Genomic DNA, 18,174 nt, shown 5'->3' on the forward strand with positions numbered 1-18,174 from the left:
GGACAAGAGTGTGTCCCTTTATATCATTATGATTGGATTTGCGACCGGCTTTCTACTATGGACAGCAGTGCATGCTGTCCCTACAAAATCATCCCCCACAGTGGCAGTGCGCAACGGAACCTATAATGGGGTGCGAAGCTCAACCTACAACCAGGATTTCTTCCTAGGTATGCCTTATGCCCAGCAGCCAGTGGGTAATTTGCGCTTTACTGTGCCGCAGTCATTGAATGCGAGTTGGGATGATATACGCAATGCGACACAGTATTCGGATATTTGTGTTGGATACGGCGTGAGTATGACTCTTTCAATCACGTTCCAAGATGATTCTGACCAATGCGAAAATTAGACGGATTCAATTTGGTACCCTCAGTCAGAAGCATGTCTTACCCTGAACGTGATCCGGGGTTCATCTGCCAACACAGACTCCAAACTTCCTGTCGGGGTATGGATTCATGGCGGTGGATTTTATCAAGGCTCTGGGGCTGATGAGCGTTACAACATGTCTGCAATTGTGGAGAACTCGTATCAAATTGGTAGGGATTCCGCCCTCTCCTTGGATGCTTGGAATCCTTCTAACTAGGATTTAAGGCAAACCGTTCATCGCTGTGACGCTGAACTATAGACTGTCAGCATGGGGCTTTATAAGCTCCAGTCAAGTCTCCGGCAGCGGGAACACCAATCTTGGATTGAGAGATCAGAGGTTGGCGCTTCAATGGGTCCAGGAAAACATCGACGCCTTTGGCGGTGACCCCAAGAAAGTCACCATATGGGGCGAGTCAGCAGGTGCCATGTCAGTGGGATATCACCTTACAGCATACAATGGACGAGATGACAAGCTGTTTCGAGCTGGCATCATGCAGTCTGGGGGGTCGATAGCCGCCAGTCCGGGAAATTATACGACGTTCCAATCGAAGTACAATTCAATGGCCTCGAAGGTAGGCTGCTCGGACGTCGTGGATTCATTGCAGTGCCTTCGTGAAGTACCATTTGAGACGCTCAACACTGCTCTAAATGGCACAGAGGGCGACTCTGAATACAACTTCTCGCCAGTTGTAGATGGAGACTTGATTCGGAACTGGGGTAGTATTCAACTGAGCAAACATGCATTCGTGAAAGTCCCTATCATGGCTGGCACCAACACGGACGAAGGGACAGCATTCGGACCCACAGGAATCAACACCACAGAGCAATGGTATCAATACTTAACAGGTACATATACAAATCGTCTACCTACCAACTCAGCAGCTAACCCATTCAGATGGCGGATTGAACTTTCAAACACCTCCCTCTGTAGCCAAGCGCATCCTCGAACTCTACCCCGACGACCCATCGCAAGGTATTCCAGCGTATCTCGGAGACCAGCGCGTGCCTTCAAATGGCCAGCAATGGCGCCGCACCTCAGCCTTCGCAGGAGATCACTTCATGCATGCCAATCGCCGGCGACAATGCGAAGCATGGGCCGAGACATCAACCCCAGCATACTGCTACCGGTTCAACGTGCACTCGGCAGATGTGCCACTCCTTTCGGGTGTGACTCATTTCGAGGAGGTAGCATTTGTGTTCCACAACATTGCTGGACTGGGATATCACTACGGCAAACCGTTTGATGGGGTGCCGCAGTCGTACATTGATCTCAGTTCTATGATGACAAGCATGTGGGCATCTTTCATACACGACCTCGATCCAAACCCGGGTGTCGTGAAGACCCCTGTACATTGGGATTCTTATTCCACAAACAAGCCCGTTGATCTCTGTCTCGATGGTAATACTACCAGTCATATGGAGGCTGACACATGGCGCAAAGACGGGATCGACTATATCAACTCGGCAGCACGAGCCTTTTGGCGGTAGAATATGTGATTACAGTAATTATAGAAAATACAGAACCTACACCAAACTGACAAATAAGTCCACTGGTGGAAACCGGATCCGAGATCCAGGTCCGAATTAAAGCCATATTAAGCCATGGATCGCTCGTTCCAAATCCACTAGCCACGCGAGTATTGCATCACTGCCCGAGTGGATCGGAGCCAAATTGCGCCAAGAACACTAGTACATACCCAGTTAGATAAGGAACTCTCCATATATTAATATCAATTAAGACACGCAATCTATATGCTGCAGCCAAGTGAAGGAAAAGAGTGCCTTGGAATTTTAGCTAGTCGAAAGGGAGCCCCATGTAATCTATTGTATATGCCCCGTAAGGCTCACTTAAAACTTCAGATCGACATCGAGATTCAATTTCGCGGCTCAATTACAGATAGATAAGATTTGCAGAACAACTCGTAATCTGGAACCATGGTTTACCTGCCTCCCGAATCCCGCGAAGGATTCAATAATGTATTTTTGCCTTTCTACCTACGGAGTAGGTAGACCCACGATATGTCTCACCCCTAAAGTCGATCCGCAGTGAGACATACAGTTATACGGAGTATACATATTAACGCAGGCATTGATAGCGGGTCACCCCTAAAATGTCCATCCACAGCTAAATTAGGTGCATATCCCACCGTCGTCTAGATAACCCGCTCTAGGCGCTTATCGCGCGGATCCCATAAAAAAAGCAAATCCATGTTCGACAACCCCTGCCGTCTCCACCACAGGTACATGAACTAGTAGTTCTGATTTACCACGTATATTGGCTGTGTGTGAGATACTCACCGAACTCGCATGGAAAATAAGTATCTCAGAATAGATTAGACCCGTGACGTGTCCAGGGATTACAAATTCACTCAAGACACCTGGGCACACAGCCCTGGAAGATCTCACATGCCGACGACCTCGATACGATACCTGCCCAGCCTTTTTCTTTCATGGGAGGGGGGGGGGGGNNNNGGGGGGGGGGGGGGGTTACCAATTGTACATTATACATTCCAAAGCTCACCGCCACAATTTCAGAAATGGCGCTTTCCTTGGAGCCAATCGTAGATTGCAGGCGGGGGATACTTGCATTGAGTAAGGATCTCCTGCACCCGGGGACTGCATCATCAAGATCGGGGCGGGGCTGAAATTCTACGATTTGAAACTTTCATGCACGACTAGTGTTTTTTTTTTAAAATGGTTGCCTCCTTTTTCTAATACAACCTGGCCAAAACAAAATATGCATCCTCCTGCAAGCCATCTCCTGGAGGATCTCGGGCGCTCAATCTGGGGTTTCGAGCAGATGCAGCTGTTCGCTCGATCTCGGGGTGAAGACTTGAACTATCTAAAAACCTTGTATAGCCTGCAGCTTGCAGTGGAGTATACTCAGTACTAATAAAAATAACATGATTTAGATCTACCTATCTATGTTGTACCCAAGAAGTACGGAGTACATAGTAATGTTTTGTATAATACCAAATACACAGATGAGCAAAAAGTCAAAGAGAGTAAGCCAAGATTCAAATCAATAGTCGGTCCCAGTTGACGGGTAATTCGATTCGTCTCCACCCATCGCCCCACAATCTCATACGATTGGCCCCAACCAGATAGACTTTTCATCAAAAGGAGTATTTCCGTTCTACGGAGTAGGTATGTACATAATTTCAATATGAAGTCAGCCGCTAGATCCACGGGTCTCACCCGGGAACGACCGGTCGTTGGGAAATCAAAAGGTAAACGAGAGCGAAGGCATACCGGGGATTGCCTCCACCCAATCAGAACACGGTTAGTTGATCTGCGGGTCAATTAGGTTTCTATAATAGTTTGGTTTGTGTGAAGAAGATGATCGTGATATTCTGCAATGAATCGGTAGTACAGAATATACACCTACCATATGTTGTATAGTGTTGAACTTGGATGTTTCGGATAGATCCGCTGCAGTTGGTAATGTAATGTTTACTTTCAGAAAAATAAATAACAATGCAATAATAATTTATACTTGCATACTCCGTATACTCCGTATACTACAGATGTACTAATGCAAGTCCGTTTTTCCGGTACGTCTTCCACGGTCAAGTCCGAGAGTCTATATTGTACTCCCGGGATCCACGGGTATATACTAGTATACCTAAGCAATAGCGCGCTACCCTACTCGGTATACTCCGTACGTAGTATGCTCCAACCAACTAAGGCAGGGAAGACAGAAGAAGACCCAAAGAACAAGAACCTTACACTCCACTCTGGCTATCCCATCCCTAACTTGGCATGGTGCGGGAGGCTCGAGAGCCTGGGTTAAATACCGATCTACAACTGTGCGCTTTTTAACTCCTGACAATCTGCCACAAGTTTAGGTCGCGTGGACCTTCGCAGGGATACACCGACATTTATTCCAAACAGAGTTCTGACTGCAGGGAGAAAATGTCGCCGTCATCGCCGTCGCCGCCGCAACCCCCACAACGGACAGTTCGCAGTTCGCTGCAGCAAACTATTGAATGCGATCTACGGAGTACTCCCAACATGATCTCACAACAAGATAGAGTTTTGTGTCGGTCACCGATCCAAGGCTTATGGGCCGCCTGGCACAGGCCTATTGACGATCAACAGCGTCATTGGCATATTTCTCTAATACATACTTTGTACTATGTAACTAGGTCGGTGTGGCCAAAAGGGCGATCATAGCATGTCCGCACCGAAATTAATATTAGTTCGTGCAGATGGCTCCATATATAATATTGCTTCTCCGTATGTACTCCGTATACGGACCCCGGAAGTACAGAGTACGGAGTACGGAGCACGGGAGTACGATTTTCACTTTTTCGGTTATCTGCCGAATGGACTTCGGCAGTGTTGCCAGTGTTGCCAAGCGCCACGAATGGATACATCAAAGTTCGCTAGCCCTTTTTCATTCTCTACGATCCTCCGGTACGATATGGAGATTTTTACGGAGAACCGTAGGACCCGAAGCGCCACATGAGGGTTGTGGTGCCACCTATGTCTTTACCATAAGGAGTCTACTGCCTAGAACCAAATAGAACTCTTAGAAACAGTGTATAAAATTGACCGTGGATATGAGCGGCTTTCTCGGAGGCGCCTCGGGCGGGGCTCGGGGCGGTTCAAGACGGTGCTGGAAGACGGTGGAATTGAAATTTGCTGGGATGAGAAAAATTGGTTTGAGTCTAAATCCCGTTCTGTAGCAAGGAGTATCATGCCATACAACATATCGTTGTAGACTACTCCGTACGGAGAAACGAGTAAGGTGAAAAGCGGGCAGGTCCGGGGACTAATTGAATGAGTCAGCAAATCCTAAAACGGAATCTACGTTCCATGGCTCTTTCCAAGATTGGCTCTATGCCACGTTTTGCCTTTTCTAGTTTTGGTTTTTGTGTTTTTTTTCCTTCCCTATTTTCTTTTCCCTCTTTGGCCGATCTATAGAAATACATATACGTATTACACAAATATAAGAAGACAAAGGAGGTTTGTACGGCTAATCACATAGATCCACAGGGATAAGCGAACGTGGGATCTGGGATCTGGAATCTGGGATCTCGATCGATTCGATTTTACCAACCCCTACTAGCTCCTTTTCTTGAACTATTGGGGCAAATAATATTTTGTCATCGTCACTCGTTGAACCCCACCCGTTGCACTAGCAAAAGTAAACAAAAGGAATAAGGGAAAACAAAGAAACTACAAAAGCATCAACTACTTTTACGTATAATGAAGTAAAATGCTACTTCCTAACTGAGTATAGTTGAGTACAGGTCTGGACAGACTATGGAAACTCTCCAAGCCATCGGAATGCACTTGCAGATGCGATCGGTTCCTCCGAACATGGGTTCCCCATGTGGACTCACGAACTAAGCTGTCAATCTCAACAATGACAAATCTTGAGACGCGGCCTTTTTTTAATCCACTTACTCCGTACATATGTACATACCTAGGTACAGAGTACCTTACAGACAGCGGAATGTGGCGGTCTGTAAATAAGGCTACGATAAGATCAAATAAAGTAGTATATTTGATATACGTTACATTGTAGCTGTAATCTTACCTGTATATTACTTATATGCATTAAAAGATGTACTGCATGTATGTAGGTATACTCCGTATTTTTAATATGTATTTAATCTAAATCTAATTTGAGATCTCATGCCCGATCCCGCCCCCAATAGATCAGATCTGATTATCTGAACACAAATACTTGCAGCGAATGACCGCACTCCAACCCACTAGTCGAATCAACAAAATTAGCCTTAGTCTGGACAATCTACTAGTTGTCTTTTTTTTATTACGGAGTAGAAGATCTCTCTTTAGAAGGGATCGAGAGATAGATAAAATTCTGATAATCGAGTTCATTCAAACACTAGATCTGAAACCCGCTTCTAAATTAAATGAATAACAAATCTTAATCTCTCATACAATAGCCCCTGCACGTATAATATATTATATAGCGAATCAGGCCTTCTAAAAAAAGCCGAGGGATCATGCCATATTTTTTTTTATCGCCACAATGTGGTTAAGCCCATTAAAAGATCAAGTGTAACTTAGAAGAAATACGCGAGATCATGCCATATAGGCATAAAGTAAAAATACATAATTAGAACAAAGCAACTCTGGAACTAACTTCGGTACCAAGACATTACAGCCGAGACCACATAGATTGAGAGTTGAGATTTAGATGATATTCAATTGGTAGTGCCATCCCGCAAAACAATTCCGGGGATATCCACACCCACACATTGAGGGATAAAAGATGTCATAAAAACTCGAAAATCGAATATCAAATATCGATTAGGAAACCATAAATGAACCATAAATGTAACGCTGAATGAGACACGATCGTACACACATCATATCAGGGACATACTCGAACAGAATAGTTCAGGGGACAAAAAAAATGCAGGGTATAAATCAATAACGGTATTGAGAGATAAGAGGGTAACAGTGAGAAGATTCAAACGAGAAAGAAAAGAAAAACCCTAGAAAAGTAAAGAAACCAGTTTCAGACCAGGCCAATGGGTTATTGAATCATCAAAGGGGGGGATATCTATGCTAAAGCCGTTTTTCTCCCAGTACCTTGGAAGCTGTTGGGGGGGTATTATATAAGAGCACCGAGTAGGGAAGAGTCCCAAAAGAAAAGAAGAAGACAAAAAAAGATCACAAAGGGAAGACATAAAACCAGCAAAAAAAGATGCCGAATAGGGAAAGATAGCAGAAATTCCCAAAGAAGAAAATGGCCAGTAAACTCCGTTTCCTTCTATTTCCCACCTTTTTTTTTTCCAACGCCACATGAAAAAAAGAAGCTTAATGACTGGTTGGCGAGGCGGAGTCAAGAACCGACTTGGGTTTGAGATTCGAACCCAAGCTCGCCGCCTTGTGAGCGCCCATCTTGCGAGTCAGCTTGGCGTAATGTAGACCGCAGGCATTACACAACGTGCGGGCACCATCTGGACCCCGACGCCATTCTGGTGTTTCGGCTCGGTTACAGCTGTGGCAACGACCAGGAGGGGCCGCTTTCTGCAAAATGGGGTTAGCCAAACACATTCAGGGTGTGGGGTGAATGACATGGTTGTCGACCATTGCCGACCACCTTGTCAATCCAGGGGAAAGGAGAGGTCCAGAACTTACTCCACGCCGTTTCTTTGGGTCTGCGCCTGCAAAACCGCCCGTGCCTTTGAACTCTTCTTGGTACATCGCCATGTGATCATCTTCGGTCTTAAACGCCTTTCGCTGCGCCATTTGTTCGGCGAGAGCCTGTTCCTGGTTCACCACGGCTGTGCGTATCCGAATCAGGGCATCTTGGTTCCGCCGTTGCATATGAAGCATATCCTCTACCTCATTTAGCGAGGGGAGGGACCCTAATAGCGGGCCAGATCGCTGTGTCTGATGTGCGCGAGTCGCGTAGTGCCGGGAAAAGTCTAGGGTCCGCGTACTTAGTTCGGCGATCTGTTCCACAATGTCAGCTCATATGTAATTTCGGGAGGTTTGGCAAGCCTTTTCAATTTTGTCCAATGTGGTTCAAAAATAGAAATGACGATCATGCGATTTGAAAAAAAGAGAGAAAAAAGGAAAATCCATACCTCATTCAAAGATGTTTCCACATCATAGACGTCCAAATGCCGTTTTCCAGTGTCGCCATGGGGAGGACCTGGTCGGCCCACAAATCCACCCTTGACTTCCTCCACACGCGGTGCACCCATATAGGGACGGTTGTCGTAGGGAGTAGGAGGGTATGAGTGGCCACCGGACTGAGGTTGGAAGGAGTAATTTGGAGGAAAGTGGCCGTAGCCATTAGGCGAAGCCACACTGCCGGCGGAAGTTGGCGCACTGTACTCATACCCGGACGAATTTTGCGAGCCAACCGAAGTAATTCCTGTTTTGGCGCTCTGTGTAGGAGACTTGCCAGTGCTGATGGAGTGTAGTGAAGGGTTGCGTGAATCTTGTGTGCTGATGGAGGTGAGACTAGAGCGCGATGCATCCTGCAACTGACCTTGATGAGGGAAACCAGGTTCCCGCATCAAGGGTCCCGTCGGCGGTCCATTCGAAAAAGGATTCGGTGGTCCAGCTGGACCTTCTGCGCTCGGTCGTCCGATGAGATGTGAAGGCGGCGCAGGGTGTGCGGATTGCGGTGGAGGAGCAGAGGTAGATGCAGGGTATGGAAGAGGGTTGTCATTGCCGAGGGCCTCGTGGATTGATGGGAGTGACTGTCTTGGGGTGTGTTTTTCTTTCTCGTCTTCAAGGGCGCGACGTGCCTCCGGCGACGAGATGTACCCTGGTGGTGCATTCGACGCGTAGGAGTAAGGTAGGGGCTGTCCGGAGTACATGACGTTAGGACTCATCAGAGGAGTTGGAGAAGCGGTGGCGCTCGAAGGGTGTCTGGATGTGTATCCCGATCCGTCTTTCCCTAGGAAACCTATCGCAGGCAAAGGGTCTCTGTAAATAAAAGCTTGGTCAGCAATAGGAGATTGATTGCGAGGTCGCAAGACCAACCTGTGCCTAGGTGCGGCTTCCAAAGACCCCATCACGTTGAAAGTAGATAATATGCGATACTTCCAGAAGGATAGAAATAAGGGAAACAAAGTTCAAGGTCGGAATATCGCCTCTCGTGCGACTAGGGAAATGCGTTCCACCTGTTCGTGCCGAAAGTGATGGAAGAGAGGCCCAGATCCCAAGATCCAACGATCCAAAGATCCCGGGGGGCGAAGGTTGGAAGTTGTGGCGTTTAGATGGACCCCGAGTAACCCGATGAGTTAACCAGCAATTACCTTCTCTTTCTCTCTTGTTCGTTTAATTTCTCTTTCTCTTTTTGTTCCTTCTCCAAAGTAAAAATCAATGGAACTTGGAAGAAAAATAAAGAGAAGAAGAGAGACAGAGAGAGAGAGATAGAGATAGAGAGGAAGAATAAAATGAAACCCCTCCAAAAAAAAAGTATCCTAAAATCTTGGATCAAAACCAAAAAAGAAAAGGAAAAAAGAAAAAGTCAAGATCGCAAACGCAAGGGATATAAAGCGTGGAAATGGGAATGTCAATCCAAATATGAAAGCACGAGGTGGAATGGGGACAAATATAAAAGAATACACCTTAAGAGAGGGGAAAACCAAAAATCAAAGGGGATCGAGGCTACTTCATTTCGGGCTTTAGATTGGAAACGGGAAGCTTAGAGAGGAGTACAGGAACTTAATTTTTTGGGATTTTTAATTTATTTTACTATCAAAATATAAATATATAAATGTGAAAAGAAATAAAAAAAAGAAATATGGAAATATGGTTTTTTTTAAAAAAAAGATTATAATAAAATAGATCGAGATCCGAACAGGGGGGTAAATTACCCTTGGGAAATTGCCAGATCGTCATGACCTGGTTTTACAAGGCAAATTACCAACTGCGGATCATCGGGATCATACCTATCACTAGTTGGGGTTTATGTCTTTATTGTCTTTATATCTCAGTGGAGCCAAATAATTACAGATAATCTTTTCTTTATGTAGAGGCTGTGCAAACTGCATATACTCTATGATATCTAATTGTTGTAGTTAGCTATGGAATTACAAACACATCTGGAATCTGCAGGGTGTCCTCGGTGTCTGTTCTTCAGAGACATAATGCGACACTGGTCAGGAACCTCTAACATTTGTGTAGTACATAATGTTTCCTACATAGTAACGACCCACCAACTATCCAATATATTCTCAACACTCATATTTAGTTCGGAGTAAAGAGTAACTAGTAAGAAAAAGAAAAAGGGAAAAAAGAAAGAAAATTAGCCCACCCCAGAACCTAGGATCGATCGAGATAAACGGCCGATTCTCAACGTGCTAAGGGACGGCTGAATACCGGCAGAGTGGTTCAGTAAGTTGTAGGAAGAGAAGCTAGCGGACGATAGTTCTAGCTCGTCACAGTGCTCCAGTGTTCCAGTATTCTGGGATCAATCTACTCCGTATTATTATTTTATTATAACAAATAGCGCAAAGTAATCTAGGAATAATCTTAAGATTGATATTGACTTGACGACAAGTATCATGTACGAGTACGGAGTACCTGTATCTGGATCCATGTCACATGAGAGAGATCTCCGATTTAGAGTGGGTAAAATGTCAGCCTCGGGCTATGAACTAAACTCAAGTCCTAGAGGTTAGACCGAGCTTATTAATAGTGAAGGACATGATGTCAGATCTTTGGTGTTGCTCCAGTATACAAAAGTTCAGGGTTCAAGGCCACTTGGAAGGCAACCTTAGAAGATCTTTTCACTCTTTAGCCTGCTTACCTGCAGCCTGTGCGCAAAATACTTCCCAAAGCCCTGGGACAGAAGAACAAATGACTCAAAGTGAAGCATCGAGTCTGGGGGACATGCAACCCCAAGTCGTGTCACAAAGGGGAAACACAAGATGCACAAGGGGGGGACACTAATTCAAGATCTCTGGAATGGGGACACAGAGGGGCTCTTTCCATCGCAACTGGGGGAATCAGAGACGTGGCTGAGGTTACACAGTCAGATCTGAAAGTGCCCGACGTGGTCCGAATTACAACGTTCCATGGTTCACTCGACTTTAATTTAATTTATCCTTTTTAATTTATTTATTATACAACACAATATCATTATTTATTTATTTTTTACTTATACTCTATACTTATCATATTAATGTGTTCTTATTTCTTTTTAACATTCATACAAACAATCAAAAAAAATATCCTAGGTACTATTTATGTCACCGAGCCACAATGCCGTTTACAAGCCAAGATCGGGCGCAGGTGAAATCACAAAAGAAAAAGCAAAAAAACCGGGAGAAACAGACTAAAAAGGGAAATGAATAAATAAATAATTCGTCAGTCTCGGAGCATGCTACCCCCTTGAGTACCCGCCGAAAAGGATCGGATCGCAAGGGTATTGCAACACACGCTGCTTAAGCTTTAGATCGAGATCGAACACGGGACGTTTATTGGCGAGATCGCGTGGGCTGCCTCCATCTCAGCCTTTCAGACCCTAATGTCTATAATATGAAAGGTATGTTGGTATAGGGAAGTCTAGAAAGGTGAGAGAAGCTTAGATTTAAGGGAAGAGGAGAGAAGCATATGGGCCGGTTGCCTTTCCAGGCGCCCTGCGTAAAGTCCCGGAAAAAGCCCGACTTCGATAGTGTTCGGCGTTTTTTCTATAGTGTCTTGGAAGCTTCTACGGAGTAGTTTCCCAATCACTACGAAGTACTTCCCACTATTCTGTGCAGGTCTCTCAAAAGCACCGAAGGATCAAAGCTCTCCTATTCAGAAAATCAATTTTCTGGAGCTTTAAGTTTGTTGGTCACAGACCCACCACGTTGAACGTCATATTTTCTGTTCAAAAGCTGAGTTGTGGACAAATCTTGTCCAGTCTACACCATACTGGAAATCTACTCCGTGCTGAAAATCAAAATTCTCTAGTTTTTCCTTAGCCCCAAGCGTGGCACGACAGAGCAGCTGTTATGGCCCCGTTCGCCTCCTTGATCGCTCTTCAGCGCACAGACTCAAGGGGGAGACCCATAGTTAATTATGTACGATATATATCGTATGGTCCAACGGTCGGCCCAAGGTCTAAATGTCGGAGATCCAAAAACGGTAAAAGGCAATCGCCTCATGATCTTCCGAATATTCAATGCGGTCGATCTGCGACGGTTCTTTGCTGTACCATGGCTGTACCATGTACGGAGTACTCCGTGTGCTTGAGGGAATAACCTTGATCAGCCTTGAAGATATTTGTGATATCTTTTCCATGCATATAAGCAAGAGCAAACCCCGAGTCTGATACATATTTGATTCCCAGTGCACAGGATTCAGCTCATGCGCTGGCCACATCCAGGAGGCAGTGGAAAAAAGAGAATGCGGCGTATATGCGCATAATCACATAATCACACAATGGACTTGTCGACGGGTCCGAAATCAACCGCTGCGTGGAATCGATCTACACAGCAGTCGCTGCATTGCGATAGCCCAATGCACCAGCCGGATCTTACTATTTCAGCCACTCTGAGATGCATTCCGTGCGCACTGGAGATTTAGTGCATGCACGGTAGGTCACTTCCATCTGCCGAGCATGAATGCAGTAAGGATCTCTCTTCGATTGGGAGATTCTCCACCTGCACGATAATGGGGTGCTGGGAGGGACAAGGCGCAAGTAAGAATATCACACTGCTGAACCCCGATGAGACTGATCACAATGGATCGGAGGCTGAAATACGTCGACAGCTACGGAGTACATTACGGAGTAAATTGTACATCATACGACAAACCAAGCGTGCCTGGGGCATTCATCAGGGGCACCGGATTTCCCCGCGATGTCTCGGCGCCTTTCGATCTGAACTATCAGAATCGCAACTGGTCGCACTAGCACGGTTGCAGTACGCTATGATGAATCATACACAATCGAAGTATAATTTCTGCAACTGACCTGGTTGTTTTTAATACGGGAAGAAACCAGGGCTGGTTTTTATGGGGGTCCTGGTTGCCTTTTTACGGCAACTAGGAGTGCAGGATCAAGTACGCAGACACCTTGACAGCGATATTTTTACGGGTCGCGTCCCACTAAGAATATCAGAGCACAGTCTTAAATGGAATATTCAAATAGAACGCGATTCGGCCGGAGTCTGGTGGAGAAGAAAAAAAAAGAATTCCACAACTGGCATTTGGCATTTGGCATTGAAGATATTCACGTGTTTGGAACGCCCCCTAGCCCCATTTGGGGAGATGTTCGAATGAATGGCCGCAAACTCACCGGAAATTCACATCCAACGTTATGGCCAATGAGACGAGCTCTCCAAGAGATTTAATACCCACATCAAGCTGTCTCCTGGAGAAGATGCCGATCCTTGGCCAAACGCCTCTTTCTTTTTTTGATTTGATTTTGATTTTACGATACCACCGCTAGAGGTGAAAATCATTGCCTATGATGCAGAAGAAAAGTGACTTCACAAAATAACTGGAGACTACTGGAGTCTGCTGGAGACAACTGGAGACATGATCTCGCGAATAAGTTGATCGACAAACCGTTAAAACCGTTTCTCCCCTGAGCTCCGAGTCTGACAAAAACCATGGCAGGAATGTTTTAGCACGCTATATTTTTTCCCGACTAACAATTGTGGAGAATAAACAGACGATCATAAAATCCTAACCGTAAGGAGACGAGCGACAGCTTTTTTTTTGCTCAAGTTGGCAACAGTTTAAGATCCGATCCCAATTTAAGTGCGCATCGACCATTGACTATCATTTTTTTTTCTCCGATAAAACATATGATGAGGTCTCATGAACTGTTATCATCCAGAAAAGGGGCTCTAGATACCGTACACCATAACAACACACAAGTCTATTAATCTAAAATCCAACACTAACACGGAGTACGGAGCCAATCTAAAACTGCAGGTTCATCGATTCAGTCAAGAATTTTCAATTGCAAAGTTATCTGCTCAACTGACTCAACACAGAAAAGAGACTAAGACATATTCCCCTCACCGGGATATTATAACCATGCAGAGACAGCACAGCACGGTTCACGTTCCTACTCCGTACACAGTAAAAGCTCCGGCAATCTATCCAGTCAGCAAACAAACCATCATGCCATCACCCGAGACTCCGAAGTGGCGGCTCAGGAGGTTGTTTAATTCGCCCAGTGGGGACTTCCCGGGGATCTCTCCGATCTCTAGTCTCAAAAGAGTAAGTTGACAGCTGCAAGTTGACCAAAAGACAAAAGAGGGAACAGAAAAGGAAGAGAGGGTCCGATCCTGGTCTAGAGATTGACCAAGGAGAAGAGACGAGGTGGGGAAAATGGGATTTTGTTTTTCCCTCGAAATCAGGATAAATCTGCAACGCGGGCAAATCTGCACGTACGGCAAAGGAACGGCACCAACGTTGACAGGGCTTGATTTTTGGAACTAGCAAGGGTTCTTTGGTTGTATTGCGCCAGAAGAGGATAAGGGTGACATGATTCGGGCAATATAGCGGGAATATATGTCCTGCAAGATATATTAGTGTCTTACTGGGTTACAGATTAGACCGAACTCCTCATCGAAACGTGTCCGATCTACGATATTCCAATGAAAATTCTCTTTTGATCTAGCTCTGACAGAGCTATTGGTGAGGATTCTGCTAAAATGTACAAATTGACGGAGTATACTCCGTATGTTGTAGTGATATTGTGATATTGACTGGGGACTATAACATACGTATGTTGTAGGGATATTTTCCCACGTGCAAACCTACGTTGTATATTTTTTTCTTTTTTTTTTTCTTTTCTCCCAGACTCAGACATGAGATATCCTATGGACGGAAGAATGAATTGTATTTTTTTCTTTCTTTTTCCTTTTTTCTTTTTTTTACCCCTCTGAATTCGCCACTGATCTCTGTGATTGACATCTGCACGTTCTCAATTGTCCAACAGGAAAACTCTGAGCCAAGAGGCCAGAGATTTACTCGCTTGTCCTTCGTATGTGGATTATCACCAGACCGACATTTAGAAAGAATCTCCACGGTGCCAAAGGGGGAAAATAATAACAAATCAATCAAAACAACCAAAACAGCCAAAACAGCCAAAACAGCCAAAACAACAAAACAAAACAAAATAAAATAAAAACGGGGAAATCAAGCCGGACCGTTCCCAGACTCCACAAGATAGACCGCTTCGATCGGCGGGGAGGAATTTCGGATTTCTCTTGGAAGTTCCTGTTTTCCTTTTTCTTTTTCTTTTTCTTTCTTTTTTGCTTTTCCCTCTGAGACCAAGTATCTAGCGCCAGCTAGTAGTCCCAATACGGGGCTAGTTCAAGCCAAAAGTTCCCCTGAGAGATTAACGAGATTACAAGTGGGCTGGCCGTTTTAGATGCTCCATCAGATACTCCACACCATCTTCAATGGAAAGAGGAATCTCCTCGGCTCCACTAATCCTGCAGGTTTGTAATCAGCGCAAATCCCGAAAGAACCACTGTGATTGCCTTTGAAAGTCTCCGAGTGAATGTCGGATGGAACAGCCTAGGCAGAGTCCAAAGTACCATGAATGGTATATTGCTAGCATCTTCATGCCGATCTCACTTTTCTACGGAAAACAGACCCGGGCTATCGATCTACGATTGACGATGTACCGTACTTGTGTATATTGCACACGCTAAATCCCTGAACGAACCCTTCTCAAATCTCCAAGCCACACGGATATAAACATGCCGAAGCCGAGAACGGAGATTGGGTTAAGAGATTCGGGAGATTGCACTTCATATACTCCATACTCAGCTAGGCAAAGAAATGAGAAAAACGGCTTGGATTAATTAAGATCCGCCGGTAGATACGCAGTGGATATAGCGAAAGTCCCTCCAGCTTTCCATGACTCCATTTCTATAATATCACATTAATAATAGCAACGAGGTTCTTTTTTATGCGGCCTCCGGGAGTTATCTGCCGTTTGGCCTGTGCTGGTGATTGCCATGATATACGTACCCCGTACGCGTGCGAAATTGGTGTGTTTTTTTACTTTTTTTTTGCGGGTCGAGGAGGGCTGGCTGGGTATGGAGTAGAGATGCTGGATTCGTCTGGAGGTTTACTGCTATGTGGGGTGTTGTTCAATTCTGGGCCGTGATAATGCTGCGTTGCCTATGCATATCCGTTGCAAAAAGTATCAAACATGTCTATTTTAAGCAGATCGTCACTTCTTTATGCCTTTTAAGTACTCTGTATATCTCACCCGCGGTACCAAACCGAGACTGGCGCAATACAACATTGTACAACATATGTTGTATACTGGAAAGCACTTGACCTCTCGGCGATCTCTCGGGGCACTTTTTGAGTCTTTCTTACAAATGGGCATATCAGCACAGCATATTTGTGCTCGGCATCAATAGCTTTTTTAGTGCTTCTTCAAATGGATTGATCTACGTCGGATGTACAGAGTATGCTTGCTGTACGGATTAGTCCAGACCATTTCCAGGCGATCAAAGTACTATAGAGAATACGTTGTATACGTTGTGCATGCAGTATGTTGTAAATCATATGCACGGGAATCCTTCCGGTCCTATTTTGAAGTGGACTGGCTCGGCCGCATCTCGGTGAGGATTCAAACGGTTCTCCATTGGAGAGAGTGGATGATGATCGTAATGGATACCTTAGCAAGGATGCTAGGAAGACCGAAAGCTTCAAATAAGCGAAATCGCTTGGCACATATGCTATCCAGCATATTATATGTGATAGTCCCGTCTCAAATGACATATTGGTAGATCTCTCAATTTTGAGAGCGTTCTCCTAAACGGATGTACTTTCTCACCTACATGACTCGTAACACTAGGGACAATTCCAAATCGGTAGTGGCATATAGGACGAATAGACGAGAACTGGTTCTATACAAGCGCACCAATCATTTTTCCAATCCAAACTCAAAAGCTCGAATCAAGGGTCCAGTCGATATAGCTGTACACCCCCAACTACAAGTATGGCCCATTAGGAATTATTTGACAGGTGAGTTATGCACCAAGGCTTTTTGACATATGCATTAGCAACAAGCCTGGCCCATTTACATATTAATTTACCCATCTGGACGAATAGGATTCCCGCAGTGACGTTGAATAAAGTTTTTTTAAAAACCTGAGCTACCACACGTCAAATAGGGAGTCTCCCGATGATTGGAGGACTTTGAATCTGACAGCTGCGAGCTTCCACCTGAAAAGGATGTACCTTTGTTTTCAAGCTGGTTATTTGTCATTCTCCATGGATTCCACTCCGTACAGAGTTGTTTTTCATTTGGTGGCTCTTTCTTCCAGAACCAAAATCAGACAAAAGTACAAAATCTTCCCGCTTTGATCTCTCCAAATCTTCGCCATCGTATCCACCCGATCCCTGTTCCATCTTGTACTTTTTATGGGAATCTCCGAATAGAAGCCAAATGAAAGAACTGGTTCGCCCTAAGTGGCCCTGGTACGATGGCAATTCTACGAGTGGAGCCAGCCTAACTTTTACGGTTCCTTTTTTCGCCGGACATTTCCCTTCCAGTCGACCAATAGGTTATCACAATACTATTTTTGTCGCTTCAAGGGGAAGGTGACTGGATGAGCTAGCAAACCTTGGGAGAATCTTTTTGAAACAGATGTCATCGACAAGCATAACCGAAGGATCGGCAATCGTCCAATATACCAGAACCACATGGGCTGGGTCCCCGCAGATCCATATCATACCAGTTGAAATGGAAATTGACATGAAAACGGCGGTCCACGGCTGATCTGACAGGTTGTGACAGGATCTGGTAGGGTCTTCGCGGTGGAGAGAGGTGGGCCGAAGATAATGTGAATCCACAACTTGATAATTCCCCTATGTTGTATGAACGCGGTAATTTGATCCCCGATACTGAGTAGTATTCCCATCTCTTGAAGGGGATGGTCTTTGACTCTCAGCCGGCCGGTACCTAATCCCAACGCAGTCAAGGCGCCGGGGATCTGGGCAGTCTGGCCAATGTGCTTACGCGCTTACTCCAGTTTCCATTTTAGTGCGCCTCGGGATTTGCAATACGATTTTGTGGGAGACGATCGTACATAAAATATAGTAATTCCCATGCTTAATTTCCAGCTTCTGTCTCCCATCTATGTTTTGAGAAAACTTACGCGTAAACCTCGAAAATCTGTGGCAAGATGGGTGATCCACAGAGAAAACGTCAGCCATATGCCACCGAGGGTTCGCACCAATCAATTCATCCCCTGGTGGCCCCTCCACTGGTGTCCCTAATGCCAAATCCCGGGCTTGGCTCTCGGGTCTACTCCGTACTAGCTTATAAGCTGCACATAAAGCTCGCACACCGTACCTTTTCTGCTTCGGGTCTTATAGGGCCAA

At 45.2% G+C, this 18,174-nt stretch overlaps 2 protein-coding genes across 2 annotated transcripts; one reads left to right on the plus strand and one right to left on the minus strand.

Moving 5' to 3' along the window:
• Positions 1-28: 28 nt before the first annotated feature.
• On the plus strand, positions 29-1,851 carry PEX2_069460 (Carboxylesterase, type B; the record flags this gene model as incomplete). The annotated part of the gene is made up of 4 exons (XM_016744217.1): positions 29-289; positions 347-533; positions 589-1,209; positions 1,259-1,851. 4 exons carry the CDS (start codon positions 29-31, stop codon positions 1,849-1,851), a joined length of 1,662 nt encoding a protein of 553 aa, XP_016599930.1.
• Positions 1,852-7,164: 5,313 nt separating this feature from the next.
• On the minus strand, positions 7,165-8,882 carry nsdD (GATA-type sexual development transcription factor NsdD; the record flags this gene model as incomplete). The annotated part of the gene is made up of 4 exons (XM_016744218.1): positions 7,165-7,377; positions 7,489-7,806; positions 7,941-8,793; positions 8,851-8,882. 4 exons carry the CDS (start codon positions 8,880-8,882, stop codon positions 7,165-7,167), a joined length of 1,416 nt encoding a protein of 471 aa, XP_016599931.1.
• Between the last annotated feature and the right edge of the window lie 9,292 nt (positions 8,883-18,174).

The sequence above is a fragment of the Penicillium expansum genome, assembly GCF_000769745.1.
Source record: "Penicillium expansum strain MD-8 chromosome Unknown contig224, whole genome shotgun sequence".
In the NCBI taxonomy this organism is placed as follows: domain Eukaryota; kingdom Fungi; phylum Ascomycota; class Eurotiomycetes; order Eurotiales; family Aspergillaceae; genus Penicillium; species Penicillium expansum.